Source organism: Brassica rapa, unplaced genomic scaffold (assembly GCF_000309985.2).
Source record: "Brassica rapa cultivar Chiifu-401-42 unplaced genomic scaffold, CAAS_Brap_v3.01 Scaffold0476, whole genome shotgun sequence".
In the NCBI taxonomy this organism is placed as follows: Eukaryota; Viridiplantae; Streptophyta; class Magnoliopsida; order Brassicales; family Brassicaceae; genus Brassica; species Brassica rapa.
Window position 1 is genome coordinate 1 of NW_022610417.1, and position 27,317 is coordinate 27,317.

Consider the following 27,317-nt stretch of genomic DNA (forward strand, 5'->3'; position numbering starts at 1 on the left):
TTGTACAAGTCTCCCCACTTGATAAGGATTTAACCACAAAAATCCTATCAAGTGGGTCCTTTCTGGTTTCGCTGATGAGCACCCTTACTTGTCTACTTTAGACCACAGTCGAGGGTCCATCAAGCACCCATTCAAGTGATACTTGAAAATCAATCCAAAGACATTCCTTGTGGTCACTGGCCGAACTCCTCCAGGTTGCGGTCCTAGTATCCAACAAGTCTATGTCTTTCCTTTGAATGCATCTTCTTCAGATTTTATCTTTCTCTGATCATAGTCCAAGACTAGATCATAATCAGTCCTTAGGAACATGCTGCATACTCGAGCCTTAGTAGATTTGGCCAATCCCCACACCACTCGATGTACCAGTCAAGTCCTCACGAACTTGTTCCAATCTTTAGGCTGCTCGTCCTACAACGACGTCCTAACAGGTTGTTATGGTTTCTTTTGTCCTTCATGTACAATAAGGTTCATGACCTCAGCCACAACGTACTGAATCATCCCCTTAACGGCCACAACCTTTTCAGGCTTGGCCACATTGCGATCTTAGTCCCTCCAGACTAAAAACGCCTCAGACTTGACTTATGTCCTTCACTGGGACTTTGTCATAGTTCGATCCTGGTCCTTCCTTGGACTCGATCGTACTCTGGTCCTGTCCACTAAGGGACTCGACCGTTTCACCCCGACCATAGGTCATCTCCGAATAGGTCGTGGCCTGATCCTCGTCCTTTACTGGACTTGATCATTCTCAACCTTAGGTCAAACTCCGACTTGGTTGTACTGGGACCATGGTCTCTCTCTCGGACGTGGTCAACTTCGGTTCTGCCATCTCGGCCAGAGCCAACAGAAACGGACTCTCTAGGACAGTGGTGCTGTCCCTGGTTCCAATTCAATCATAAATATATCCGACCTACCAGAGGGGACACTCTGTAGCGAACGGAACACATCTGGGAACTCGGACACCAATGGGTCCTCCGAAAGATCTTTCAGATCAACAGAATTTGCCGCACTCCATAGTGGTAATTGTGGTCAAAAGTACTTCACAATCCTGTCTAAGCATCCGATCCACACGGAATGCTGACGCCACTACTTTCCTTAAAGCCGGACTCAAACATTGGATCTCGATACCAACGAGATCCCAGACAGATCAACAGAATTGATGTGCTCCATAGTGGTAGTTGTGGTCAAAAATACTTCACAACCCTGTCTAAGGATCCGATTCACTTGGACTGCTTACACCCCTACTTTCCTTAGAGCCGGACTCAAACTCAGACTTTGTTACTGGATCGGGTGAGGTCCAGTCTCCAATTGCACACGAACTTTGTGGCAATCGAGAGTGGCCCGATACTTTCCCAAACAGATTCATACCTAGGATCATCTCGTGATTCTGTAGGCGCGTGGATATTTTTTCTCGATCAGATCTACAGGCAGATTTCTCTCCTGGACCGGGATATTTTTCATGAGCCCTAGTGAATGCATTATTTGCCCACCGGCTGCCCTTACTAGTCTCAAATCATCCCCAGAACTCAGACATAACTCTTTCCGACCAGTCCCGGACTCACAAAACTATGTGTAGCCTCTGTGTCGAAAAGTACGTGTGTTTCCACACCACAAATCCACTTGTGGAAAATATCTCAGTGCATGACCACACCACAAAGAACGTCCCATAACATCCCTCATGGCATTGCCAATAACTTCAATACTTCCACTTCCAGTGGGTACCTAGATGAGTAAGATCTCGGTTTGACCACACACTTGGAAAACGTCCTATAACATTCTCCAAGGCGTCTTACTTTTGCGAATGCTCACACCATTCACAAGAGCAATTTTAATATACCTCAATCCCCATCATACTACGGTACTTAAGATCAAGTTCTTCCATTGATTGGAACGAACATCATGAGTTTCCTTATTCTTTCCTTGGCCGGATTCAGATTGGAATTGATTACTTCCATCTGACTCGATCAATGGAAACATACCTTGACTTATACCGAGTCCTAACTGATCCATCTGATCAGAAGTCCACTCGTGTACTGGTCATGTAGTGTCTCCCTTGAGTCAGATTTTAATATTGCATATGCTTTACTTATTATGAACGGCCATCAAGGTATAACACTTAACTTCAGTAGAATGCTGCACGTTTATTTCAACCTAAGCCACTCTCTGGTCCATGTTACTTCCCTTGTTCAGGTCATCCATAAACAAGTCTTGCATTTCTTCCATCCCTTCAAACCCGTCTATTACTTCTAAATACTAGATCGACCAACCTTTCTGTTTTTAGGTTCTTGCCTTTGGAAAATGTATCTTGGCTAAGCCGGTTCATCTTAGAATTCCCACATTCACAAGCATGATACCTAGCCTACCTCAACTCTTTCTTGGCTCACCCCAACTAAGGTTTCATAGTCATCATAGTCTTGGAAATAACTTCGGTATGGAACACAACATCTTAGAGTGTTGTCCTAAACAGGATCAAGCATGCTCTGATACCAACTTGCAACACCCCGATCCGGCCGACTAGGCCGTGGTCGAAGCCTTATGTCGCTCGGTCCACTTCCTGGCCGAACCTCCTAATTTTGCCCCTTATTTATAATATCGCCTAAATGCGAGGGCTAACTTAGATCTTAGCTAAAGACTTCCCTAGTCATTAATAGCCTAGATCCTTTCAACAGATACGCAACGGATTATTCTCTAGTTAACCATTGGTCTAAAACCAATCTAACACTTGTCTGGTTGAATCACCTTAGCCTTGGCCAGTTTACTCAACTACCAATTAGCTTAAAGGTCAATCCTAAACCGTTCTCCTTGCCGGAGATACTAAACCACCACGACCGGCCCTTTTTTGGCCGATTGGCCGGGACTCTCTCTCTCTCTCTACATTTTTCTCTGAGCATTTTACTCTGGAATTGGATAATGAAATCGACCAGAGAGGCCCCATATTTATAGAAAACAAGGGGGTAAGTCTTGCCCCACGAACAGGCACGACTTGCTAGCGAACGGGCACCATCAGCCAAGGGTTGTGCCCTCTCGGCCACTTGCATCCCATCGCCCTTTCTGATTGGGTTTGGGGTCGGTCATAAGCCCAACCCACGACCCAAGCCTCCTGGACTTAGCCCACGGCCTTGTCCAAAGACCCAACAGCCCATGGCCTCATGGCCGGACCTCACAGCCCGCCACTGACCCGGACCCGGACCATCGGCCTAAACCCGAACAGTCCGTCTAGCTGAGGTGAGCTGACTCTCAGCTGCCTCAGCTGAGTGAGCTAGTAGTCCAGCTAGTGGAGCTGACTTATTAGGGACTGAGCTGAAGTGAACTAAACCAAGCTTCGTTGAGCTGGTCCAGCTACTCGTCTACTTCGTCCAGTTACCGTCTTACTCGTCCTAGCTGTCTCTTAGCTTATATAAGGTTAAGTCTAAGTTTCCTTATGTTCTTAACCTTCTTTCTCGACCATGGAACACTTGCCTTGATGTCCTAAGACTGGCTGGTACGTTTCCTCGAACCATGGCCGTCCCAACAATCCTTTCCAGGATTGGGGCGTGACACCACGTCGGCCAAAATCACCCGAACAGTCCACGGGAAAGGCCAGCGTGCTGATATGTGTACTGATGGACAGCCACAGACGTCCTGTGTGTGCTGACGGACACACACGAACAGCCTTAGACGTCCTGTGTATGCTGACGGACACCCACAGACGTCCTGTGTGTACTTAACAGACACCCCACGTGGGCCAAAATCACCAGAACAGTCCACTGGAAGGGCCAGCGTGCTGAGACCAAGGACCAGCGTACTGATATGTGTACTGATGGATAGCCACGGATGTCCTGTGTGTGCTGACGGACTCACACAGACACACACGGACGTCCTATGTGTGCTGACGGACACACACAGACGTCCTGTGTGTGCTGACAGACACCCACGGACAGCCACAGACGTCTTGTGTATGCTGGCGGACACCCCCAGACATATACGGACACACGCGGACAGCCACAGACGTCCTGTGTGTGCTGACGGACAGCCACAGACGTCTTTGTGTGCTTGCGGACACCCACGGACGTCCTGTGTGTACTGAACAGACAGCCCACGTGGGCCAAAATCACCCAAACAGTCCACGGGAACGGCCAGCGTGCTGAGTCCAAGGACCAACGTGCTGATATGTGTACTGATGGACAGCCACAGACGTCCTCTGTGTGCTGACGGACACAGAGGGACACACACGGACACACATGGACGTCCTGTGTGTGCTGACGGACACACACGGACACACACGGACACACACGGGCACAGTAACGAACATCCTGTGTGTGCTGACAGACAGCCACGGACGACCTGTGTGTGCTGGTAGACACCCACGGATGTCCTGTGTGTACTGAACAGACAGCCCACGTGGGCCAAAATCACCCAAATAGTCCACGGGAAGGGCCAGCGTGCTGAGTCCAAGGACCAACGTGCTGATATGTTTACTGATGGACAGCCACGGACGTCCTCTGTGTGCTGACGGACACAGACGGACACACACGGACACACACAGACATCCACGGACGTCCTGTTTGTGCTGGCGGACACCCATGGACGTCCTGCGTGTACTAAACAGACAGCCCATGAGGGCCAAAATCGCCCGAACAGTCCACGAGAAGGGTCAGCATGCTGAGTCCAAGGACCAACGTGCTGATATGTGTACTGATGGACAGCCACGGACATCCTGTGTGTGCTGACGGACACACACGGACAGCCACGAATGTCCTGTGTGTGCTGACGGACACCCATGGACGTCCTGTGTGTGCTGACGGACACCCACGGACGTCCTGTGTGTACTGAACAGACAGCCCACGTGTAACACCCCGATCCGGCCGACTAGGCCATGGTCGAAGCCTTATGTCGCTCGGTCCACTTCCTGGCCGAACCTCCTAATTTTTGCCCTTATTTATAATATCGCCTAAATGTGAGGGCTAACTTAGATCTTAGCTAAAGACTTCCCTAGTCATTAATAGCCTAGATCCTTTCAACAGATACGCAGCGGATTATTCTCTAGTTAACCATTGGTCTAAAACCAATCTAACAATTGTCTGGTTGAATCACCTTAGCCTTGGCCAGTTTACTCAACTACCAATTAGCTTAAAGGTCAATCCTAAACCGTTCTCCTTGCCGGAGATACTAAACCACCACGACCGGCCCTTTTTCGGCCGATTGGCCGGGACTCTCTCTCTCTCTCTCTCTCTACGTTTTTCTCTGAGCATTTTACTCTGGAATTGGATAATGAAATTGACCAGAGAGGCCCCATATTTATAGAAAACGAGGGGGTAAGTCTTGCCCCACGAACAGGCACGACTTGCTAGCGAACGGGCACCATCCGCCAAGGGTTGTGCCCTCTCGGCCACTTGCATCCCATCGCCCTTTCTGATTGGGTTTGGGGTCGGTCATAAGCCCAACCCACGACCCAAGCCTCCTGGACTTAGCCCACGGCCTTGTCCAAAGACCCAACAGCCCATGGCCTCATGGCCGGACCTCACAGCCCGCCACTGACCCGGACCCGGACCATCGGCCTAAAACCCGAACAGTCCGTCTAGCTGAGGTGAGCTGACTCTCAGCTGCCTCAGCTGAGTGAGCTAGTAGTCCAGCTAGTGGAGCTGACTTATTAGGGACTGAGCTGTAGTGAACTAAACCTAGCTTCGTTGAGCTGGTCCAGCTACTCGTCTACTTCGTCCAGTTACCGTCTTACTCGTCCTAGTTGTCTCTTAGCTTATATAAGGTTAAGTCTAAGTTTCCTTATGTTAACCTTCTTTCTCGACCATGGAACACTTGCCTTGATGCCTAAGACTGGCTGGTACGTTTCCTCGAACCATGGCCGTCCCGACAATCCTTTCCAGGATTGGGGGCGTGACAAGTCTCCCCCACTTGTAATGGATTCGTCCTCGAATCCGGTGATGATTATACCTTGTCCCAAGACAAAATATTCCAACCAAACTTATTCTAGTCTTGATCAAAGAATAGAACAAGCTTGATTCAAAACCACCAAATGACCACTTCGATGATCAAATTCCTTTGACCATCATTGTACAAGTCTCCCCCACTTGATAAGGATTTAACCACAAAAATCCTATCAAGTGGTCCTTTCTGGTTTCGCTGATGGCACCCTTACTTGTCTACTTTGACCACAGTCGAGGGTCCATCAAGCACCCATTCAAGTGATACTTGAAAATCAATCCAAAGACATTCCTTGTGTCACTGGCCGAACTCTCCAGGTTGCGGTCCTAGTATCCAACAAGTCTATGTCTTTCCTTTGAATAGCATCTTCTTCAGATTTTATTCTTTCTCTGATCATAGTCCAAGACTAGATCATAATCAGTCCTTAGGAACATGCTGCATACTCGAGCCTTAGTAGATTTGGCCAATCCCCACACCACTCGATGTACCAGTCAAGTCCTCACGAACTTGTTCCAATCTTTAGGCTGCTCGTCCTACAACGAGTCCTAACAGGTTGTTATGGTTCTTTTGTCCTTCATGTACAATAAGGTTCATGACCTCAGCCACAACGTACTGAATCATCCCCTTAACCGGCCACAACCTTTTCAGGCTTGGCCACATTGCGATCTTAGTCCCTCCAGACTAAAAACGCCTCAGACTTGACTTATGTCCTTCACTGGACTTTGTCATAGTTCGATCCTGGTCCTTCCTTGGACTCGATCGTACTCTGGTCCTGGTCCACTAAGGGACTCCACCGTTTCACCCCGACCATAGGTCCATCTCCGAATAGGTCGTGGCCTGATCCTCGTCCTTTACTGGACTTGATCATTCTCAACCTTAGGTCAAACTCCGACTTGGTTGTACTGGGACCATGGTCCTCTCTCGGACGTGGTCAACTTCGGTTCTGCCATCTCGGCCGGAGCCAACAGAAACGGACTCTAGGACAGTGGTGCTGTCCCTGGTTCCAATTCAATCATAAATATATCCGACCTACCAGAGGAGACACTCTGTAGCGAACGGAACACATCTGGGAACTCGGACACCAATGGGTCCTCCGAAAGATCTTTCAGATCAACAGAATTTGCCGCACTCCATAGTGGTAATTGTGGTCAAAAGTACTTCACAATCCTGTCTAAGCATCCGATCCACACGGAATGCTGACGCCACTACTTTCCTTAAAGCCGGACTCAAACATTGGATCTCGATACCAACGAGATCCCAGACAGATCAACAGAATTGATGTGCTCCATAGTGGTAGTTGTGGTCAAAAATACTTCACAACCATGTCTAAGGATCCGATTCACTTGGACTGCTTACACCCCTACTTTCCTTAGAGCCGGACTCAAACTCAGACTTTGTTACTGGATCGGGTGAGGTCCAGTCTCCAATTGCACACGAACTTTGTGGCAATCGAGAGTGGCCCGATACTTTCCCAAACAGATTCATACCTAGGATCATCTCGTGATTCTGTAGGCGCGTGGATATTTTTCTCGATCAGATCTACAGGCAGATTTCTCTCCTGGACCGATATTTTTCATGAGCCCTAGTGAATGCATTATTTGCCCACCGGCTGCCCTTACTAGTCTCAAATCATCCCCAGAACTCAGACATAACTCTTTCCGACCAGTCCCGGACTCACAAAACTATGTGTAGCCTCTGTGTCGAAAAGTACGTGTGTTTCCACACCACAAATCCACTTGTGGAAAATATCTCAGTGCATGACCACACCACAAAGAACGTCCCATAACATCCCTCATGGCATTGCCAATAACTTCAATACTTCCACTTCCAGTGGGTACCTAGATGAGTAAGATCTCGGTTTGACCACACACTTGGAAAACGTCCTATAACATTCTCCAAGGCGTCTTACTTTTGCGAATGCTCACACCATTCACAAGAGCAATTTTAATATACCTCAATCCCCATCATACTACGGTACTTAAGATCAAGTTCTTCCATTGATTGGAACGAACATCATGAGTTTCCTTATTCTTTCCTTGGACGGATTCAGATTGGAATTGATTACTTCCATCTGACTCGATCAATGGAAACATACCTTGACTTATACCGAGTCCTAACTGATCCATCTGATCAGAAGTCCACTCGTGTACTGGTCATGTAGTGTCTCCCTTGAGTCAGATTTTAATATTGCATATGCTTTACTTATTATGAACGGCCATCAAGGTATAACACTTAACTTCAGTAGAATGCTGCACGTTTATTTCAACCTAAGCCACTCTCTGGTCCATGTTACTTCCCTTGTTCAGGTCATCCATAAACAAGTCTTGCATTTCTTCCATCCCTTCAAACCCGTCTATTACTTCTAAATACTAGATCGACCAACCTTTCTGTTTTTAGGTTCTTGCCTTTGGAAAATGTATCTTGGCTAAGCCGGTTCATCTTAGAATTCCCACATTCACAAGCATGATACCCTAGCCTACCTCAACTCTTTCTTGGCTCACCCCAACTAAGGTTTCATAGTCATCATAGTCTTGGAAATAACTTCGGTATGGAACGCAACATCTTAGAGTGTTGTCCTAAACAGGATCAAGCATGCTCTGATACCAACTTGCAACACCCCGATCCGGCCGACTAGGCCGTGGTCGAAGCCTTATGTCGCTCGGTCCACTTCCTGGCCGAACCTCCTAATTTTTGCCCCTTATTTATAATATCGCCTAAATGCGAGGGCTAACTTAGATCTTAGCTAAAGACTTCCCTAGTCATTAATAGCCTAGATCCTTTCAACAGATACGCAACGGATTATTCTCTAGTTAACCATTGGTCTAAAACCAATCTAACACTTGTCTGGTTGAATCACCTTAGCCTTGGCCAGTTTACTCAACTACCAATTAGCTTAAAGGTCAATCCTAAACCGTTCTCCTTGCCGGAGATACTAAACCACCACGACCGGCCCTTTTTTGGCCGATTGGCCGGGACTCTCTCTCTCTCTCTACATTTTTCTCTGAGCATTTTACTCTGGAATTGGATAATGAAATCGACCAGAGAGGCCCCATATTTATAGAAAACAAGGGGGTAAGTCTTGCCCCACGAACAGGCACGACTTGCTAGCGAACGGGCACCATCAGCCAAGGGTTGTGCCCTCTCGGCCACTTGCATCCCATCGCCCTTTCTGATTGGGTTTGGGGTCGGTCATAAGCCCAACCCACGACCCAAGCCTCCTGGACTTAGCCCACGGCCTTGTCCAAAGACCCAACAGCCCATGGCCTCATGGCCGGACCTCACAGCCCGCCACTGACCCGGACCCGGACCATCGGCCTAAACCCGAACAGTCCGTCTAGCTGAGGTGAGCTGACTCTCAGCTGCCTCAGCTGAGTGAGCTAGTAGTCCAGCTAGTGGAGCTGACTTATTAGGGACTGAGCTGAAGTGAACTAAACCAAGCTTCGTTGAGCTGGTCCAGCTACTCGTCTACTTCGTCCAGTTACCGTCTTACTCGTCCTAGCTGTCTCTTAGCTTATATAAGGTTAAGTCTAAGTTTCCTTATGTTCTTAACCTTCTTTCTCGACCATGGAACACTTGCCTTGATGTCCTAAGACTGGCTGGTACGTTTCCTCGAACCATGGCCGACCCAACAATCCTTTCCAGGATTGGGGGCGTGACACCACGTCGGCCAAAATCACCCGAACAGTCCACGGGAAAGGCCAGCGTGCTGATATGTGTACTGATGGACAGCCACAGACGTCCTGTGTGTGCTGACGGACACACACGGACAGCCTTAGACGTCCTGTGTATGCTGACGGACACCCACAGACGTCCTGTGTGTACTTAACAGACACCCCACGTGGGCCAAAATCACCAGAACAGTCCACTGGAAGGGCCAGCGTGCTGAGACCAAGGACCAGCGTACTGATATGTGTACTGATGGATAGCCACGGATGTCCTGTGTGTGCTGACGGACTCACACAGACACACACGGACGTCCTATGTGTGCTGACGGACACACACAGACGTCCTGTGTGTGCTGACAGACACCCACGGACAGCCACAGACGTCTTGTGTATGCTGGCGGACACCCCCAGACATATACGGACACACGCGGACAGCCACAGACGTCCTGTGTGTGCTGACGGACAGCCACAGACGTCTTGTGTGTGCTGGCGGACACCCACGGACGTCCTGTGTGTACTGAACAGACAGCCCACGTGGGCCAAAATCACTCAAACAGTCCACGGGAACGGCCAGCGTGCTGAGTCCAAGGACCAACGTGCTGATATGTGTACTGATGGACAGCCACAGACGTCCTCTGTGTGCTGACGGACACAGAGGGACACACACGGACACACATGGACAGCCACAAACATCCTGTGTCACTGTGTGTGCTGGCGGACACCCACGGACGTCTTGTGTGTACTGACCAGACAGCCCACGTGGGCCAAAATCACCCGAACAGTACGTGGGAAGGTTCAACGTGCGGAGTCCAAGGACCAACGTGCTGATACGTGTACTGATGGACAGCCACGGACGTCCTGTGTGTGCTGACGGACACACACGGATACACACGGACATCCCCGGATGTCCTGTGTATGCTGACTGATACACACGGACGTCCTGTGTGTGCTGACGGACACCCACGGACGTCCTGTGTGTACTGAACAGACAGCCCACGTGGGCCTAAATCACCCGAACTGTCCAGGGGAAGGGTAAGCGTGCTGAGTCCAAGGACCAACGTGCTGATATGTGTACTGATGGACAGCCACGGACGTCCTGTGTGTGCTAATGGACACACACGGACACACACGGACAGCCACGGACGTCCTGTGTGTGCTGGCGGACACCCACAGACGTCCTGTGTGTACTGAACAGATAGCCCACGTGGGCCAAAATCACCCAAACAGTCCACGGGAAGGCCAGCGTGCAGGGTCCAAGGACCAACGTGCCGATATGTGTACTGATGGACAGCCACGAACGTCCTGTGTGTGCAGACGGACACACACGAACAGCCACGGATGTCTTGTGTATGCTGACGGACACACACAGACGTCCTGTGTGTGCTGACGGACACCCACAGACATCCTGTGTGTGCTGACAGACACACACAGACACACACGGATGTCCTGTGTGTGCTGACAGACAGCCACAAACAGCCACGGACGTCCTTTGTGTGCTGGCGGACACCCACGGACGTCCTGTGTGTACTGAACAGACAGCTCACGTGGGACAAAATCACCCAAATAGTCCACGGGAAGGGCCAGCGTGTTGAGTCCAAGGACCAACGTTCTAATATGTGTACTGAGGGACAGCCACGGACGTCCCGTGTGTGCGGACGGACACACACGGACAGCCACAGACGTCCTGTGTGTGCTGGCGGAGACCCAGGGACGTCCTGTGTGTACTGAATAGACAGCCCACGTGATAGAACCCAGGACCTGGACCAGGACGTGGAGCAGACTCAGCATGGTGACCAGGACGATCAGATCAGTCCAACTGAGGCTCAGCCATTCAACCGTACCAGATCAACGGACAGAGCCGTGTACCGGATCGACCCGCGTGCACCCGGACGTGACCTAAGGATGGATCCACGACCTGATGATCGAATCAGCTAAACCACAGGCGTTCTTCCCCGACCCATTCGCCATTCTAGAGCCAACAGTCAAGCCAGAACCCATGATCATCGAGAAGAATCAGATTTCGGACTTAGCCTATCTTTCCTGGCCCGTTTGGGACGTACCGCACGCCCAGATCAGGCTGATCACAACCTTTCCAACCACTTTGATGATTTCATGATGATCGATGCTTCCAACTACTGCAAAGGAAGGATACTTAAGTTCTCTGAAGATTTGGGTCGAGCTATCTCTTCATCTGTTCATGGATCATCGACGATCAACCATGCGGGCATCCTTACATCCGTCCTACTCCTTACCGTGGACGACCTGATCACCACAGAATGAACCTGGACATCTTTGTGAATCTAGACCAGACAACACAAGAATCCGCACCTTGACCAGTCTTTAGTCAAAGTCTTCATTTCTAGTTTCTATGTCTTGTTTTCATTCATTTATATCTTCTATGTTGTCTTTTCCCACAAATGTCTTTATGTTTCTTTGACTCACAAACCTTATAAGTATGTGATGATCCCCCTTAATAAAATCACATCGATTTTCCTTTGCTTCTTTTGAGTCTTCTCTCATTGTTCTTTGCTTAGAACATTCATACTTCTCTTGGTGAGGTCATCTCCAAGCGAACCACTTCGTTGTGTGTGACCGGTGCGTCAGATCCGGCAACCTTCGAATCTCTGGTAGTATCTTTGGGCTATTCCGCAACCCTTAGTGTCACCCCTCGATCCATCAGTTCTCAATCCTCTCGGATCTGAGTTCATATCAACCTTACCGAAAGAGTGATCCTTATTTTGGTTCTATCAAGTGGTATCAGAGCCACTCTCTCGGTAACTCTTTTTCAGTCCATTTCATTTCATCTTCCATATTCTTCATCTAAATTTCTTAACTATCTATCTTGAACCCGGGCCCCTCATTACCCCCATATATAAAAAAAAAAAGAGAAAGATCTATATAAAAAAGAGAAAATTACTAGAATGTTACACATTTTATGGTTTATTACTAGAATGTTGTATATCTTTGTTTTATTACTAGAATGTTTTCTCTTTCCTAGTAATTTACAATAAGGGGCTTTTGTTATGTTTTATTTTCTGAAACTAATTTTAAAGATCAAAGCCACATCAGTTATTTAAAATCCACATCACATCAGTTATTTTTTGAAACCAAACCGTCTCTATCACTATCACTATCACTATCATACATACGGTTTTGTCAAAAAAAAAAAAGAAAAGAACACGAAGAACTGTGTTGTGTCGAAGAAGGAACCGCAAACCAAAATCCTCTCACCCTTCGAAACCCTCGTCGACATTGTTCTTTACTTCTTCGAACTCTCTCTAACTCTCTGTCGTTGAACTCTCTATAACTCTCTGTCGTTGAACTCTGTCTCGTCGGAGTTTTTAGAAACCGTCGTCTGTACGAAATCGCCTTCACCGCATTCTCATCAACGAGTTCATCTTTTCCGGTAAGATGTCGCGACGTTATATATTGTATTTTGGTTGAGTTTGTGGGTCAGTTATATATTGAGGCTGTGATATGGGTGTGTCGAGGTTTTTGTTGCGACTGAGTTAGGGTTATGTTGACTGTGCTATGGGTTTGTCGAGGATTTTGTTGTGTCTGAGTTAGGGTTATGTTGCGGCTGAGATATGTGATTGTCTAGGCTTTTGTTGTGTCTGAATTAGGGCTTTTTGTTGTGGCTGAGTTATGGTTATGTTATAACTGAGTAATTATTATGTTATGGCTGAGTTATGGTTATGTTATAACTGAGTAATTATTATGTTATGGCTGAGTTATATATATGACCTAATATATTTTAATATTATGATATGGCTGTGTTATTTTTATGTTGTGGCTGATTTATTGTTGTGTTATATGATCAGATGGATGTTAGTCAAGTCGAACCACGTGATTACCCTCCAAGACTTTACCCTTCTAACCTAGAAGGTAAAGATATCAATCATAATTTCCGTGCAGGACATTTCCCCCACATTAAAGAAACAATAGGACTCGATGTGTGGGAAGAACTGGTGAACTCTCCCATTGGAGTAGTTGCTAGGCTACTTTCACGCGAAAGCATTTGGTCTGGTAGGACCGTACACTATCTGCTATGTAGACAGCTGCGAGTGCATAAAAAGGAGATATGGTCTGTTGTGGCTGATGATGTTATCAGGTTTAGCTTGCTCGAGTTTGGTGAGATCACTGGGTTAAACACAGGTCCATTGCCAACAGAAAGTTTTGAACCTGATCAATACAAAGAGTTTTGGGAGGAGTTGAAGGTGCCGCTTGGGATGGGACCCAAGTATGATGAGCTGAAGGCAGCATTAGAGTTCTGTCCTGGTTGGAGTTTTGAAAAGCGTAAGTGGTTGGGGATGTTATTTCTTCAAGCCATGGGACTGTACTGTTTGCATCACAATTCAAGGATACCCTTTCAAAGTGCAATAAGGGTATTCGACGATGAAGCCATGAGGTCGTATCCATGGGGTCGGACTGCATTCGAAGTTCTTGTTGACTCTCTGAAAACACTGTCTCCAGATGGAAAGTCATACACAGTAAGCGGCATGAAGGACGTTTTATTGGTTTGGGCGTATGAGTCCATCGTCTGTTTCGGTGAGAAGTTTGGGAGAGTGGTCAACAATGAAGACGTTCCTCTTTTGCGATGGGGTGGAAGGCGTACACGTTCAAGTTTTGATACTGTCTTGTCTGACGAAATCAAAGATCATGGCGAGGTAATGTTTAACTGCTACTTATACGACTGAGTTAACAGCTACTTAATGGTTGAGTTTATTTTATATTGTTGCCGAGCATGTCTATTTGATGGCTGAGTTTATTTTATATTGTGACCGAATTAATTTATTTGATGGCTTGGTTTTGTGTTATTTGATGGCTGAGTTTATGATAAACTGGTGTTGCAGGTCCGTTTGAGGAGAATGGTTATGAAGGAGTCAATTGAAGAGATGTTTCCTGTATGGTCGGATGAACCTGACGACCCACAACTCGTTAGGTTGGTAGAAGACATACACGCAGGTAGATACGTGAAAGGTTTCTGGGAAGTACAGAGGGATGAGCAGGGGAAGGGGAATGAGAAGAAGAAGAAGAAAACGAAGGGAGTTTCATCAGAAGCTGAGCCATCAACAAAGAAGCAGAAGAAAGAAGCTGCTGAAACGAGAAAGGGTTCTAGCGAGGAGGAAGCTGTATTGGACAAAGCGACTCTGACGAATCTTGTGAGTGCTCTGCAGAATATTTCAGCAAAATTTGACGCTTACGATTTTGACCGGAACCGGCCAGTGATGGACGAGAAGACCCTAGATAACGTGGTGAAAGCTGTAGTGCAGCAGAGTCTGAAAGTTTTGGGGGAAAGGAAAATTCCCGACAACGATGCTAAACTCTCCTCCGCCGGCGTAGAAAAATCTTTATCGGTGACATCATCACCTCGTAGGAGGTCGCCACCGGAAAAGTCGGACAAAAGTCCAGTGGTAGAACCGCAGGCCCAGGAGGAGAAGTCTGTAAAAACTCCAGTGACAGAACCGCGGCAGCAGAAAAAGCCTGTCAAAAGTCCAGAGCCGCCGCAGCAGAAAGAGAAGGCTGTCAAAAGTCCGGTGCCGCCGCAGCGGAAGGAGAAGGCTGTCAAAAGTCCGGTGCCGGCGCAGCAGAAACAGCAGAAGTCAGTCAAAAGTCCAGCGTTAGCTGAGACCCCTGCAAAGAAGAATGCGGAGCTTGAGAAGGATACAGTGGTGAGAAGGATTTTGGGTGATGATTTTAATGAAACTGATTTCATCAGTGTTTCTCCTGCAAAGATTACTAAGGATGCTAAGGATGGTAAGGATGCCAACGTTCCAGCCTATGGACGCGGCTTACGGGGCAAGGCCAAGCGTACTGTTACTGTAAAGGATGAGGCTATCGAGGATAAGAAAAAAGCACAGCGGGCAGAGGCTGCGTTGAAGAGGAAGGAGAAGCAAGAGGCTAAGAAAAAAGAGAACGAGGAGAAGAAACAGAAGAGAAAAGCGGCTGAGTTACAAAAGAAACAAGAGGCTGGGTTACAGAAGAAAAAGAAGGAAGACGAGGCTGAGTTACAGAAAAAAAAGAAGGAAAAAGAGGCTGAGTTACCGAAGAAGAAGAAAGAAGAAGAGGAATGTGTTGTGACGAACGACGAAGTTATTGCGGAAGATAACGCATTGGCGCCGGAGTCTGATGTCGAGCCAGCTGAATTGATTAGATCTTCCGTGGTAAAGGAACTTCGGGAGAAATCAGTTAAGTTATCTCCACAAGGGTTTTCATTGACGAACCTTGATTCAGCACCAGTTTTTCCGTACATTGGAGACAATGGACAGACGACTTGCATGAGGAAGAACATTACGCCTTCATCAGAAATATACGACCCTTGCGCACCTGTTGATCCGGCGCGACTGGAAAAACTGAAGCAACACATTAAGGCAATTCCACCCAAACCACCAGCACCTAAAGATAAACCAGAAGAACCCTCAGCTGATCATGAGAGTGACTTCTACAGCATACTCATGCATGAAAGACCGTGGCCTGACAAAGAATATGGATGGGTGTTTGATAATGTAAGTCTTTATTAAGGCTGAATTATATATTCTATAAAGGCTGACTTATATATTTAATTCATTATATTACGGCTGACTTATTATTTTTCTTTGTCTAGCATATCGCTGCGTATATGAACGTCCTCATACAAAGGTCCATGCGAAATCCCACTCCATTCTGGTCCAAGCGGATTGGTTTCGTAGACCCTTGGTTGTTAGGTTTTTGGGCTTTCAATTACACGCAGTTTAGGATGAACCCTGCTTCGTTCAAGTTCAAAGGCAGTGGTTATGAAAAGTTGGTAAACGGGAGATTACCCGAAGAATTTACAACAAACTTGAAGTGGTATGCAGATGTGGATCACGTGTACGGATGTCTTCAAACCGGCGGTAATCACTGGGTGGCGTTTCACGTGGATCTGATCAAGGAGAAGATAGATTGCTACGATCCAATCTATGGAGAGTCAACACCCGAAAGTGAGCAAAAAATGCTAAATGCTTTTAGACCTCTACTGGAGATGCTTCCCTGGATGTTGAATGAGCTTATTCCTGCCGATCTCCGAAAGCATTCTAGGAAGAGGTTCGCATTCAGACGGAGGAGCAAAAGATACATTCCACAAAACAACATCATAGGTGATTGTGGGGTTTATTCGTTGAAGTTTGTGGAGTGTCTAGCGCTTGGTGTATCTTTTGATGGCATAAACGATAGTAATATTCAAGGGTTACGGGTGAAGATGGCAGCAGATATCCTCGAGGAAGGAGGAAATGTTGGAATGAACAAGTTGTTGTCAAAATGAAACTGTGTTTGTTTGTGAACCTGTGTTTGTTGTTATGTTAACTATTTGACTTTGGATAACTGCTGTAATAACTCAGTCATATCGATTAGTAATACTCAGCCAGTACTTATTGATAACTCAGTCATACCTCAAACATACCCTAGAATCAAAATAATTAATAATTTTTCATTCGAATGTTATATATAAAGTCCAATTATCAAAATAATTAATAATAACTCAATGTGTGAGCATGATCTTTGTTGACTATACGAGTTTGGAATCGATTATAATCTTGAGGTATATGTTGTCTCTTACGAGTACCTAAAACTCTAGGCAGTGATATGAGGTGTGAGCATGATTCAAAACACGTAAACTGTTATTGTGTTATTTATTATGAATTTGTGATATTTATCATATCTTGTGGTTCGTACATCATAAATCATAACCCTAAACAATCTTATTCGGAACCCAAACCCTAAATAACTAAACCCTATACCCTAAACGGCAAACAACAAATCAGCCGTAAAGGTCTTAATAACTCAGCCTGTTAGTGTAAGTTAATATTTACATATGGCGCGAAAATTTTAGATATTTTATCTCGCGACCTTTAATGTTCTATACTTCCCCTATATATAGCCCCCTTCTCTTGCACTTTCTCGCCTTATCTCACTAGAAAACCTAAACAATATCTCTATATCGCCTTACAAAGTTATGATTGTTCCTGGTTATTCAGAAAGGTTAGAGAACAGAGTCAATGAGATACTAAACTCTGAAAATCGTGAAAACCTTCCCGTTCTATACCCTGGCCCGGGTTTCTTGCTTGACAGCGTAATCTGGTTTAAATTTCTAAGCGATCTCTCCCTGGCCATCCCGTCGATTTTAGCAGAAGGATGGGTTCATGATTGGCCGACATGGCGCGCCATTCCCGATCATTTTAAGGAACGCTGGTTTCTTCAACTCGCTGTAAGGACAACATCTTTGAATTGTTTTTGATATTAGACATAATAACAGCACTTACATTTGGAAATTGGTTTTTTGTTGTAGCGCAAACGCACGTGGGCACGAAGATATAATTTTCAAGTTTGGACAAATTTTAATCTGGTGGCCAGAACGGTGTTTCGTTGTCAGATGCGCCTCTTGAAGAGGAGGTGGGCACATGGGGGTGAGAAGCCTGCGTGGATGCTAACTAGAGTTTGGCGTGATCTTGTCCACATGTTTGAAGAATTTGGTCCTGATAATTTTGGTTTTAGTAATTGATTTGTTGTTTTTGTTTGTATTCAGCCGTCAAGTTTTTGTAAAGTTGTTTAACTCAGCCGTTAAGTTTCTATAAAGTTGTTTAACTCAGCCATTAAGTTTCTATTAAGTTGTTTAACTCAGCCGTTTAGTTTCTATAAAGTTGTTTAACTCAGCCGTTAAGGTTTTATAAAGTTGTTTAACTCAGCCGGAATTGTTTGCGTCAAACGTCAGTGTTTCAGTTAAGTAACTCAGCCGTAATACGAATTAAGATACTAATAACTCAGCCTTATATTGTAAAAATACAAAGCCAAAGTTAACGCTATTTTCCATGTATTATTATGGCCGCCATTACTTAATCGAGACCAGTATTAGAGTCCTTTATTCTCTTATTATTATACGTGCGAGAAATTCCATCGTCATTGAGAATATCGAGACTCATTATTATGGCCGTCATTACATTATCGAGACTACTATTATTAGAGACCTTTATTCTCTTATTATTATGTGCATGAGAAATTTCGTTTGCATTTGCATTGAGAATATCGAGACTCATTATTATACGGCTGGCACGCATGTATCGGATTATTTACATAATCGAGGTATTGTTATTTTTAATGTAACTCAGTCAATACATCTACGTTAACTCAGCCAAAATATAGACACTAACACAGCCGTAATACGAATTCAACTTAAGTGTTTGATATAATAATAAAGAACCTTTCGTATTTCTTGATTTGATTGAGTATTCGTCATAATTAAAGTGCATCACGTGTGTGAAAAAATACGGCTCAAACCTAATATCGAGGCATTTAATAGTTTATTAATTTAAATTATTCCTCTTTATTTGAATTTTAAAAAAAAAATGATTTTATATTACTACCACTATTGTTTTAACTTTGTCTTTCACACCAATTTCTCTTTCATTCAAAGAAAATGTCTTCTTCATCATCTGTGTCTGGTAACACTTACTTTCACCGCCGGCATGTGGAAAGAGGAACGCCGAAACAGTGTTGGTGTGGTGAACCCGCTGAATTATGTACATCTGCATCACGGGCTAATCCAGGACGACTGTACTATTGCTGTCGCAAAGGATATATTAAGGTTTGATTTTTAATTTTATTCATTATACTGTCAATGTGATACTAAGAGCTGGGCATGTTGGTGAAATCAGAGACATTTATTCAAATGGGCGGACGAGTGCTTGGTGGAAGAGGTAGAAGATATGAAATCGGTGATGAGTGACATGACCAAAGGCATATCAGATCTGAGAGTAGACGTTGGTCGGTTGGAGAAAGAACTCGGTAAAGCGGAAAAGATGAAGTGTTTGATGTTTCCAGTGGTGGTTTGTGGGTTTGGTATGGCCATATTTTGGCACTATTTCTTTGCGTAGTCATGTGTTGTAATCATAATTTAGACGCAATGTTTTTAGTAACTCAGCTATTAAGTTCAATGCAACTCAGCCAGTACGTTAATTAATTCATAATCAAACAATAACCCAGCCATAATACGAGTATTCGTCAGTCATAACGTTTTAATAACTCAGTTATAACGTTAACTGCAATTCAGCCGTTATGTTAATTAATTCATATCAAACAATAACCCAGCCATAATACGAGTATTCGTCAGTCATAACGTTTTAATAACTCAGTTATAACGTTAACTGCAATTCAGCCGGTACGTTAATTAAGTCACTATCAAACAATAACCCAGCCATAATACGAGTATTCGTCAGTCATAACGTTTTAATAACTCAGTTATAACGTTAACTGCAATTCAGCCGGTACGTTAATTAAGTCACTATCAAACAATAACCCAGCCATAATACGAGTATTCGTCAGTCATAACGTTTTAATAACTCAGTTATAACGTTCACTGCAACTCAGCCGTTACGTTAATTAAGTCATAATCAAACAATAACCCAGCCATTATATGAGTATTAGTCAGCCATAAAAAGAGACATACATAAATTTCTGGTTCGACATACATAAGTTTAGGTTCAAAATCACTCTTCCCTTTCCGGACATACACACATTAGTGGAGTAGTTTTCCCATCTCCAACCACATTGAACACAAATAAGTCTCCTATGGCGCATCTGTTAGCACGACAGAACTTTCTCCAGCCTCTTCTGATGTAATACATGCCGTCTGCTTCGCTAAATCGCAAACTCACAGTCCATGAATTTCCCTCTTTGTTGACAAGTATTATCTCTTGGCATTGTTTGTTCAAAGCAGTACAAGTCGTAGCTCCCTCAGGAAGATACTGCAAACACAGAACGTAAAGACACAGAACAGATCAAACCATATGTTAATAACTAACTAAATACTGCAAACACAGAACGTAAAGACACTGAACAGATCAAACCATATGTTAATAACTAACTAAATATGGTCTATAACTGAAAATCGACTCACAAGTTTGTCTTCTTTTAGATTCGAAGCAGTGACCTCAGCCTGAAAACAATAGTCAAATGAGAAAGAAGGAACATCATCCGCATCGGCTTCTTCCTTGATGATGTGAGGATGTGTATACTGAATCTCACAACAGCTAGGACCAAATGGTGTGACATGAAACACCATATCTCCTTCGTGTTTGAAGATGACAATGTCACCGATTTGAAGGTCATGTGCTGTGGTGAAATCTTTCCAACCTCCGGTGAGTCTCCTGCCTTCTTGTATCACTTCCCAAGTTTGATCTGTAGCGTCCGATCTTAGTTTCCATGTTTTCCGGTTTGTCTTCCCTTCTATGTGTTGTGAGAAGAAGCCAAGTGGTATTGTCTGCAGGTCAGAAAAGCCAAAGATAAGCAAACTCTAAAATAGGAACATATACACATGAGAAATAGAGAGTGTGTGTCTACCACGCCACTGTGGAAATCGGGAAGCAGAGGCTTCAAGAAATGAGGTTTGTGCGAATTAGGCATCTGCAAACAAGAAAAGAATGGGAAGAAAACATCATCGAACCGAAGCTGAATCCACAAATCTGCAAAAGAGAGGCTTCGGTTTTACCTTCGTATCGAAATCGCCTGTCGTCGAGAGCTTTTCCTTTTTTTTCGCGTTGGGACGAAAATGATTTCTTTTTTTTTCCTTGTGTAAAGTAAATAATGCCGGAAAATATAACTCAGCCGTAACATTGTTAATAATTAATAATGCCGAAGAATAAAACTCAGCCGTAACATTGTTAATAATTAATAATGCCGAAGAATAAAACTCAGCCGTAACATAGTTAATAATTAATAATACCGAAAACTAAACCTCAGTCGTAAAATTGTTAATATTTAATGATGTCGAAAAAATAAAAGTTGGCCAAAAGAGTCATACATAATTTAACTCAGTGTCGAGTTATGTCCTGACACGCATGTCCGAGTAATTTACGATATCGAGGTCATTATATGTTTATTTTATTTGGACACGCGTGATCTTTATATTTAATATGATTTCCCTATTATATTTCCAATATTTACAAGTAAAAGATAAAGGAAAAACCAGAGTCGACTTCTAAAACCTAAAGTAAGTCTCTTTCGTCCAAAATCGATTTTGAATTATTTTTTGTATTTTGGCCTTGTTCGATTTTGCATTATTTTTGTGTGCTATGATGTATAAATTAGATGGATCTACAGCGTGGAATTCCAAGGACGTGCGACTGTGGAGCTGCTACCATTGTGTTAACGTCAGGTACAATAAAGAATCCGGGTAGAAGATTTTATCGATGTGGAGCAAATTCGGGTCAAAACCATGTTTTCAAATGGCTTGATGAAGCACATGATGAAGAGTTTGTAGTTGTGGCAAACAAACTCGCGACGATAGAGCAGGATTTGGCCGCTATAAAAGCAGAATTAGATGATATGAAGAAAGACATAACTGAGATCATAAAAATTATTGAATGTCTTAGGATGAAGTCTTAAATGTATTAGTTGCTACTACTACTTCTTTGTTTACTCAGATTCTGTACTCATAAGTCAGTCTATGTTTATGTAACTCGGATTTAACTCAGCCGTTGTTAATTTCTTCCGAAACAACAACTCAGCCGTAACATGTAATAATATCAGTCTTAACGTTTAGGTGAACAATCAAAAAACAGTCATATTTCTAACAATAAAAAAACAATCAAAACTCAGCCATAAGATGAAAATAACTCAGCCATAAGATGAAAATAAGTCAGCCATAAGATGAAAATAACTCAGCCATAAGATGAAAATAAGTCAGCCATAAGATGAAAATAACTCAGCCATAAGAAAATAAGTCAGCCATAAAAACAGAATATATAATTTTTTTGTTCGACATACATAATGGCATAGCAAAAAACATAAAAAAGATAAGATTCTGATGCAGAGACATCTTCACCACTTACTTGTGTCCCTAAACAGGCTTATCGGTTCAAAATCACGAAAGAACAAGGAAATCTCTTTGATCCAGAAACAGCGCTCACACATGTTGTCGTCCTTAGTCACATCAATGTGCCATAGGCAGAGACATTGTCGGTCCACAACATTTGCACATTGGCAAAGGTAGAAGGACGGAACATAAGTAGAAGTGAACATGGCCTTAATTTGACGGAACTCGTCAGTATGCCACAAACCCCATCCCCATTTCGCATCTCGAACAAGTTTCCCGACCCTGTCAACAGTTGCTCTTGGAATTCTCCGAAAATACTGCGCATCACCGTAAAAGATTGCTTCAGTCATAGCGTGTGTATACACTGCACGCTCATATCCTGCATCTGCTGCACGCTTGAGGAGAGAAAGGCCATAATCTTGCTCATCGTATGAGTAGAAAAACTGTACACCCTTTACATAAATTGTGCTTGGATTGTTCTCAGCGTAGCAAGTTTTCAACAACTGAGATGGCATAATGAGACCCCAGGGAAAGGATAACACATCGAAATAATGGTATACCCTACGCATCTCTGCTAACGCCTTCATCGACCTGGACGATGCTCTGAGGCGGTAGAGATCTTGGAAGGAGTTACGGGCCACACGCTCAACCACCATTGCCTGAAGATCTTCAGGCAATTCAAGCAGAGGGAAATATTCCATTTTCTCTGAGAGGACAGTTGTGTAAAAGATAGAGAGTTGAAGATGTGTAATTGTTTGAGAAGTACCTTATTTATCTGCAGTTAACGGTTGTAGTTTCGTATCGCGGCGTTTCTTATTTCTTATTTTGAGCGGGAATTTAATCCATAACTCAGCCGTGTATTACAATAACTCAGCCTTAATTGACTTCGCGACGTTTCGTGTTTCTAGCGGGGAAGTTTTTTTCAACTGCGTTTGAATAAAAGAGCTGACATTAGAAATCACGACAATTATTAGGCGTGTGAGTAACATTATCTCAGCCAATGAAGATTAATTTCTCTTAATTTAATTCGCTACTTTCGTATTCCACTTTATAATCAATAATTACGTAGGGGCTATTACGTAACGTAGGGCAATTAAGTACGGACATTTCGTTTTTCGATGTCTGTGTCTCTCTTGAGTAATGGGAAGCGGGCAAATCAATGAAAATAAAAACCCAGCCGTATTACAACACAAAACCCAGCCGTTGTGCAAATCAATGAAAATAAAACCCAGCCGTATTACAACACAAAACCCAGCCGTATTACAACACAAAACCCAGCCGTATTTCAAAACAACATGAAAAGCAATTGCTTATGTCGGACAAGTTCTCGCATTATGTCCACTTTGACTGCAACGAGAACATATGTGCTCTTTCCTAGGACGTTTGTTTGCAAGTGCAACTTCTAAAGCAGATTTCATCCTATTTTTTTAGGTCTTCCCGGTTGTTGACGAATAAACGGTGGAAAGCACTGTACGTTAGCCACGTTATCTGGAACAGGTAGCGCTGAGTCAACCGGCATGACCGATTCAGCGTATGCGCTAGCTAAATAAGTGCTTTTATAGTAAGGACTGCACAGTGATATTCGAGAAACATTTCTTTCCTCTGCAGCTGCGATTGCGTGTACACATGGTATTTTCTCGACATCGAAACGCCGACATGTGCACTTTCGCTCAACCAAATTAACAACATTCAAAGACTCGCCAGCAGCGCCATATTTAACTTCAGTGTGATGGTCATCAATCCTTTGAACCGTCCAATCCCGGGAGGCACTTACACGTCCCTATTAACAAAACCCAATTAAAACGACTGACTTATTAGATTTAAAGACTGACTTATTTTACTGTTACGACTGACTTACTTGTAATAGTTTCTCCACACCGCGCGTGAGTGTGGTTGACTGCGATCTGGCATCCACTCTTCGTTCAGCAAACCATCTGGTCATCATAACCCGTATCGATTCCAATATTCGAACAATGTTAAGACCTCTAGCATGCGATAATGCTCTGTTCATTGATTCCGCTATGTTCGTAGTCATCAAATTGTACCTCTCGCCCGGGAAATAAACACGTGTCCACAGTCTGACATCAGCTCTTTCGAGGTAGCCGTGGAGATCAGGATTAAGTGCTTCAATCTCCTCGAAAATCATATCAAAGTCAGACATTCTAAAACATCTCGCCGCTTTCTTCACCAGCCGAAATACATCTTTTCCTTTGTACCGTCCCAATATGTTTTTATACAAATGATAGGTGCATATTCCACGAGCAGCTAACGGATACACATTTGTAATTGCTTTCCCTATCGAGTTATGCCTATCTGATATTATCGCAAGACCCTCCTGGTCAGGAATCAACACTTTTAGTTGCGTAAAAAACCAATTCCACGAATCATCATTTTCAGTGTCAACCACTGCGAAGGCTATTGGAAAAATCTGAAAGTTACCATCCTGAGCTAGTGCTGTGAGTAGCGTCCCTTTATATTTACCATTAAGAAACGTACCGTCGACGACAACAACTTTGCGCATGAAAGGAAACCCATTAACGCTCGCACCAAACGCAAGAAACACATACATGAATCTTCCAAGCTCATCGATTTGAAGACGCGTAACTGTATTCGGATTTGCCCTTCTTATCATGTATAAGTAAGAAGGCAAGAGTTCAAAACCACACTCAGGTGTGCCCTCATCGATTTCCCTTGCACATTTAAGCGTCCGGTGTGATTTCCAATATTCCATCTGCTCACATGAAAAAACAATTTACATAACTCAGCCACATCATATCATTAAGACGGTCACAACGTAAACATAACTCAACCATAGTTTTGTAACTCAGCCATTTCTAACATAAAATAACCCAGCCTATACTCTACCATAACTCAGCCGTTTTAACATAATTACCTTTACACCAAACTGCTTAGTGATAGCTATTCCGACACTCTCAGGGCGAACGGCCGGACCAACGTCGCCGAGAAAGTTCTTGTACAACTCTCCTAAAATATCCGGTGTTGCATTTCGAGATCGATTAGAACGCTCAGTTACAGAACATGCATGATCCGAGTCGTAAATACGAATATAAAACTGCGGGGACAATCCTTCGGTAGATGCACGAACTCTCCATGTACATCCATCAACCCAACACTTAACAACGTATGTTGTCAGGTTTGATATTTCTACATCAAAATCAAATTGATGCCTCACTGTAAAAAGTTTCAGTCGTCTCTTCAAATGCTTTTTAGTCAAGTATCGTTGTCCTACCGCAAGGTCTAACGACGACATCTCCAACTTCAAAACCTCCAGATTCCCTTTAGATTCGCTCATCAAGAAGTTCTGATATCTCTTCTTGGAAGGTAGCGTTGGTGAATCTTCGTCTTCTTCGATAGGAGACTCACCGTATGTGCTGAAGTTATCATCTTCAGATGACGCACCGTCCGAGTCATCGAACATATCAAATCGACTTTCAAATTCATCATCTTCTTCGTTTTCTTTGCCTATTTCATCTTCTCCGGCTACGTCGTGTATTTCAACGTTACTAAAGCAGTCATTCTCAATTTCATCTTGTTCATCCTCCAAACTGCAACCATCGTAACTCCCATTCTCTATAGACTCAACTTCTAAAGCTTCTTCTTCTAAAGCTTCTTCTTCTGAAGCGTCTTCTTCTGAAGCATCTTCTTCTGAAGCGTCTTCTTCTGAAGCTTCTTCTTCTGAAGCTTCTTCTTCTGAGCTGTCATCCTTTTTCTCTGTAATCTCCACACAGAGACGTAGTTGTTCGCTTTTCTTTAAGCTTAGAAAACATTGCAATTGTCGAGTGTTGGACACGTAAACTGGTGGACTGTTGTGCGCCATTGTTTTCAATGTTTTATTCGAAAACATGTAGCTAAGCAGAATATGAACCTTCAAATCATTCAAACAGTAATCGTCGATGACAGACTTTGTGAAATCTTCAAGTTTAGTTTTCTCACCTAAATGAAGAACTCTACACCCTCTACTGTCGACGTCGAATACATATCGTTTTTTCATAATCCATTTACCGGAAACAATAATAACGGGATCCATTACCATATGAGAAAGATGAAGAGGATAGATAACTGAGATGGAAGAAGAAAAGAAAGGCTGTGTAATCATTCAAAAATAAGATGAAGAAGACAACTGAAAGGTCTCGTAACTCAGTTGTAAATTGGGCGACCGTTAGTGATGACATGTCAAATCCGAGTTGATGACATGGCAGATGACATGGAACATCGGTTAATCAGCCGACAAACAAATCAGTAACTCAGCCAAAATAAGTCAGCCATCATTTTTACACTTTGTCAGCCGATACATGGAAACATTCTAGTAATTAATCTTTTGACAGTAAGTCAGCCGCAATAAGGATGAACAACCATATGTCAGCCGTATCGTTACGTAAATCAGCCATCAAACGAGAACATTCTAGTAATTAATCTTTCGCTCATACGTCAGCCGCAAAGCAGCTGAGTTTACTGTTTATCCATGCTTTAACGGCTGACTAATACAAACCCAGTCGTAACAGCATCCCATAATTCAGCCGTGGCTTCAATAACCCAGCCCATCCATGTTCCTTTACTCAGCTGAAAAAAAGTTTCTCAGCCGTTTCTTAACCAAGACTCAGCCAAATTTTCCAGAAATCAAACCGCCGATGTATAAGTCAGCCGTCATTTGTATCATTAAGTCAGCCGTGGTCACATAACTCAGCCGGATTTCTGTAAATCAGTTGTATCGGCAAGCTGACTTATAGTTTTAAGTCAGCCACTTTCACTTAAGTCAGTCGTATGTATTAAGTCAGCCGTAACGTAAAGATAAATCGGCCGTAACTACGTATCTATCACTTAACAGCTGACTTAATGAAAATACGGACGCGAATTCCTCCGTGGCGCCGGTTTTTTGCCTACGTGGCAGCGAA

The 27,317-nt window shown here is 44.0% G+C and overlaps 4 protein-coding genes across 6 annotated transcripts; 2 read left to right on the top strand and 2 right to left on the bottom strand.

The window, feature by feature from the left end:
* The first annotated feature begins 12,170 nt into the window (after positions 1 to 12,170).
* Positions 12,171 to 16,163, top strand: LOC103873847. 2 transcript variants are annotated; one of them, XM_033283296.1, is made up of 3 exons: positions 12,171 to 12,987; positions 13,403 to 14,248; positions 14,435 to 16,163. In XM_033283296.1, the coding sequence occupies exons 2-3, from the start codon at positions 13,403 to 13,405 to the stop codon at positions 16,100 to 16,102; spliced, it is 2,514 nt and encodes an 837-aa protein (XP_033139187.1). In that variant the 5' UTR covers positions 12,171 to 12,987; the 3' UTR covers positions 16,103 to 16,163. The 2 variants fall into 2 exon arrangements, with proteins under 2 accessions (XP_033139187.1, XP_033139186.1); XM_033283295.1 differs by having other exon boundaries at positions 12,171 to 14,248.
* Positions 16,147 to 22,270, top strand: LOC117130431. Its single transcript, XM_033283300.1, has one exon. It carries the CDS (start codon positions 16,201 to 16,203, stop codon positions 16,858 to 16,860), a length of 660 nt encoding a protein of 219 aa, XP_033139191.1. The 5' UTR covers positions 16,147 to 16,200; the 3' UTR covers positions 16,861 to 22,270.
* Positions 18,932 to 21,149, bottom strand: LOC103873850 (B3 domain-containing protein REM10). Its single transcript, XM_033283299.1, has 4 exons — positions 21,079 to 21,149; positions 20,931 to 20,993; positions 20,488 to 20,850; positions 18,932 to 20,335 (listed from the first exon to the last, which is right to left on the bottom strand). The coding sequence occupies exons 2-4, from the start codon at positions 20,991 to 20,993 to the stop codon at positions 20,078 to 20,080; spliced, it is 684 nt and encodes a 227-aa protein (XP_033139190.1). The 5' UTR covers positions 21,079 to 21,149; the 3' UTR covers positions 18,932 to 20,077.
* LOC117130430 lies at positions 19,982 to 26,938 on the bottom strand. Of its 2 annotated transcripts, none has more exons than XR_004453823.1 (2): positions 24,263 to 26,938; positions 19,982 to 24,184 (listed from the first exon to the last, which is right to left on the bottom strand). XR_004453823.1 is itself a non-coding variant. In XM_033283297.1 (2 exons), the coding sequence occupies exons 1-2, from the start codon at positions 25,133 to 25,135 to the stop codon at positions 23,819 to 23,821; spliced, it is 1,239 nt and encodes a 412-aa protein (XP_033139188.1). In that variant the 5' UTR covers positions 25,136 to 26,065; the 3' UTR covers positions 19,982 to 23,818. The 2 variants fall into 2 exon arrangements, 1 of the variants encoding a protein (XP_033139188.1); XM_033283297.1 differs by having other exon boundaries at positions 24,263 to 26,065.
* Positions 26,939 to 27,317: the final 379 nt, after the last annotated feature.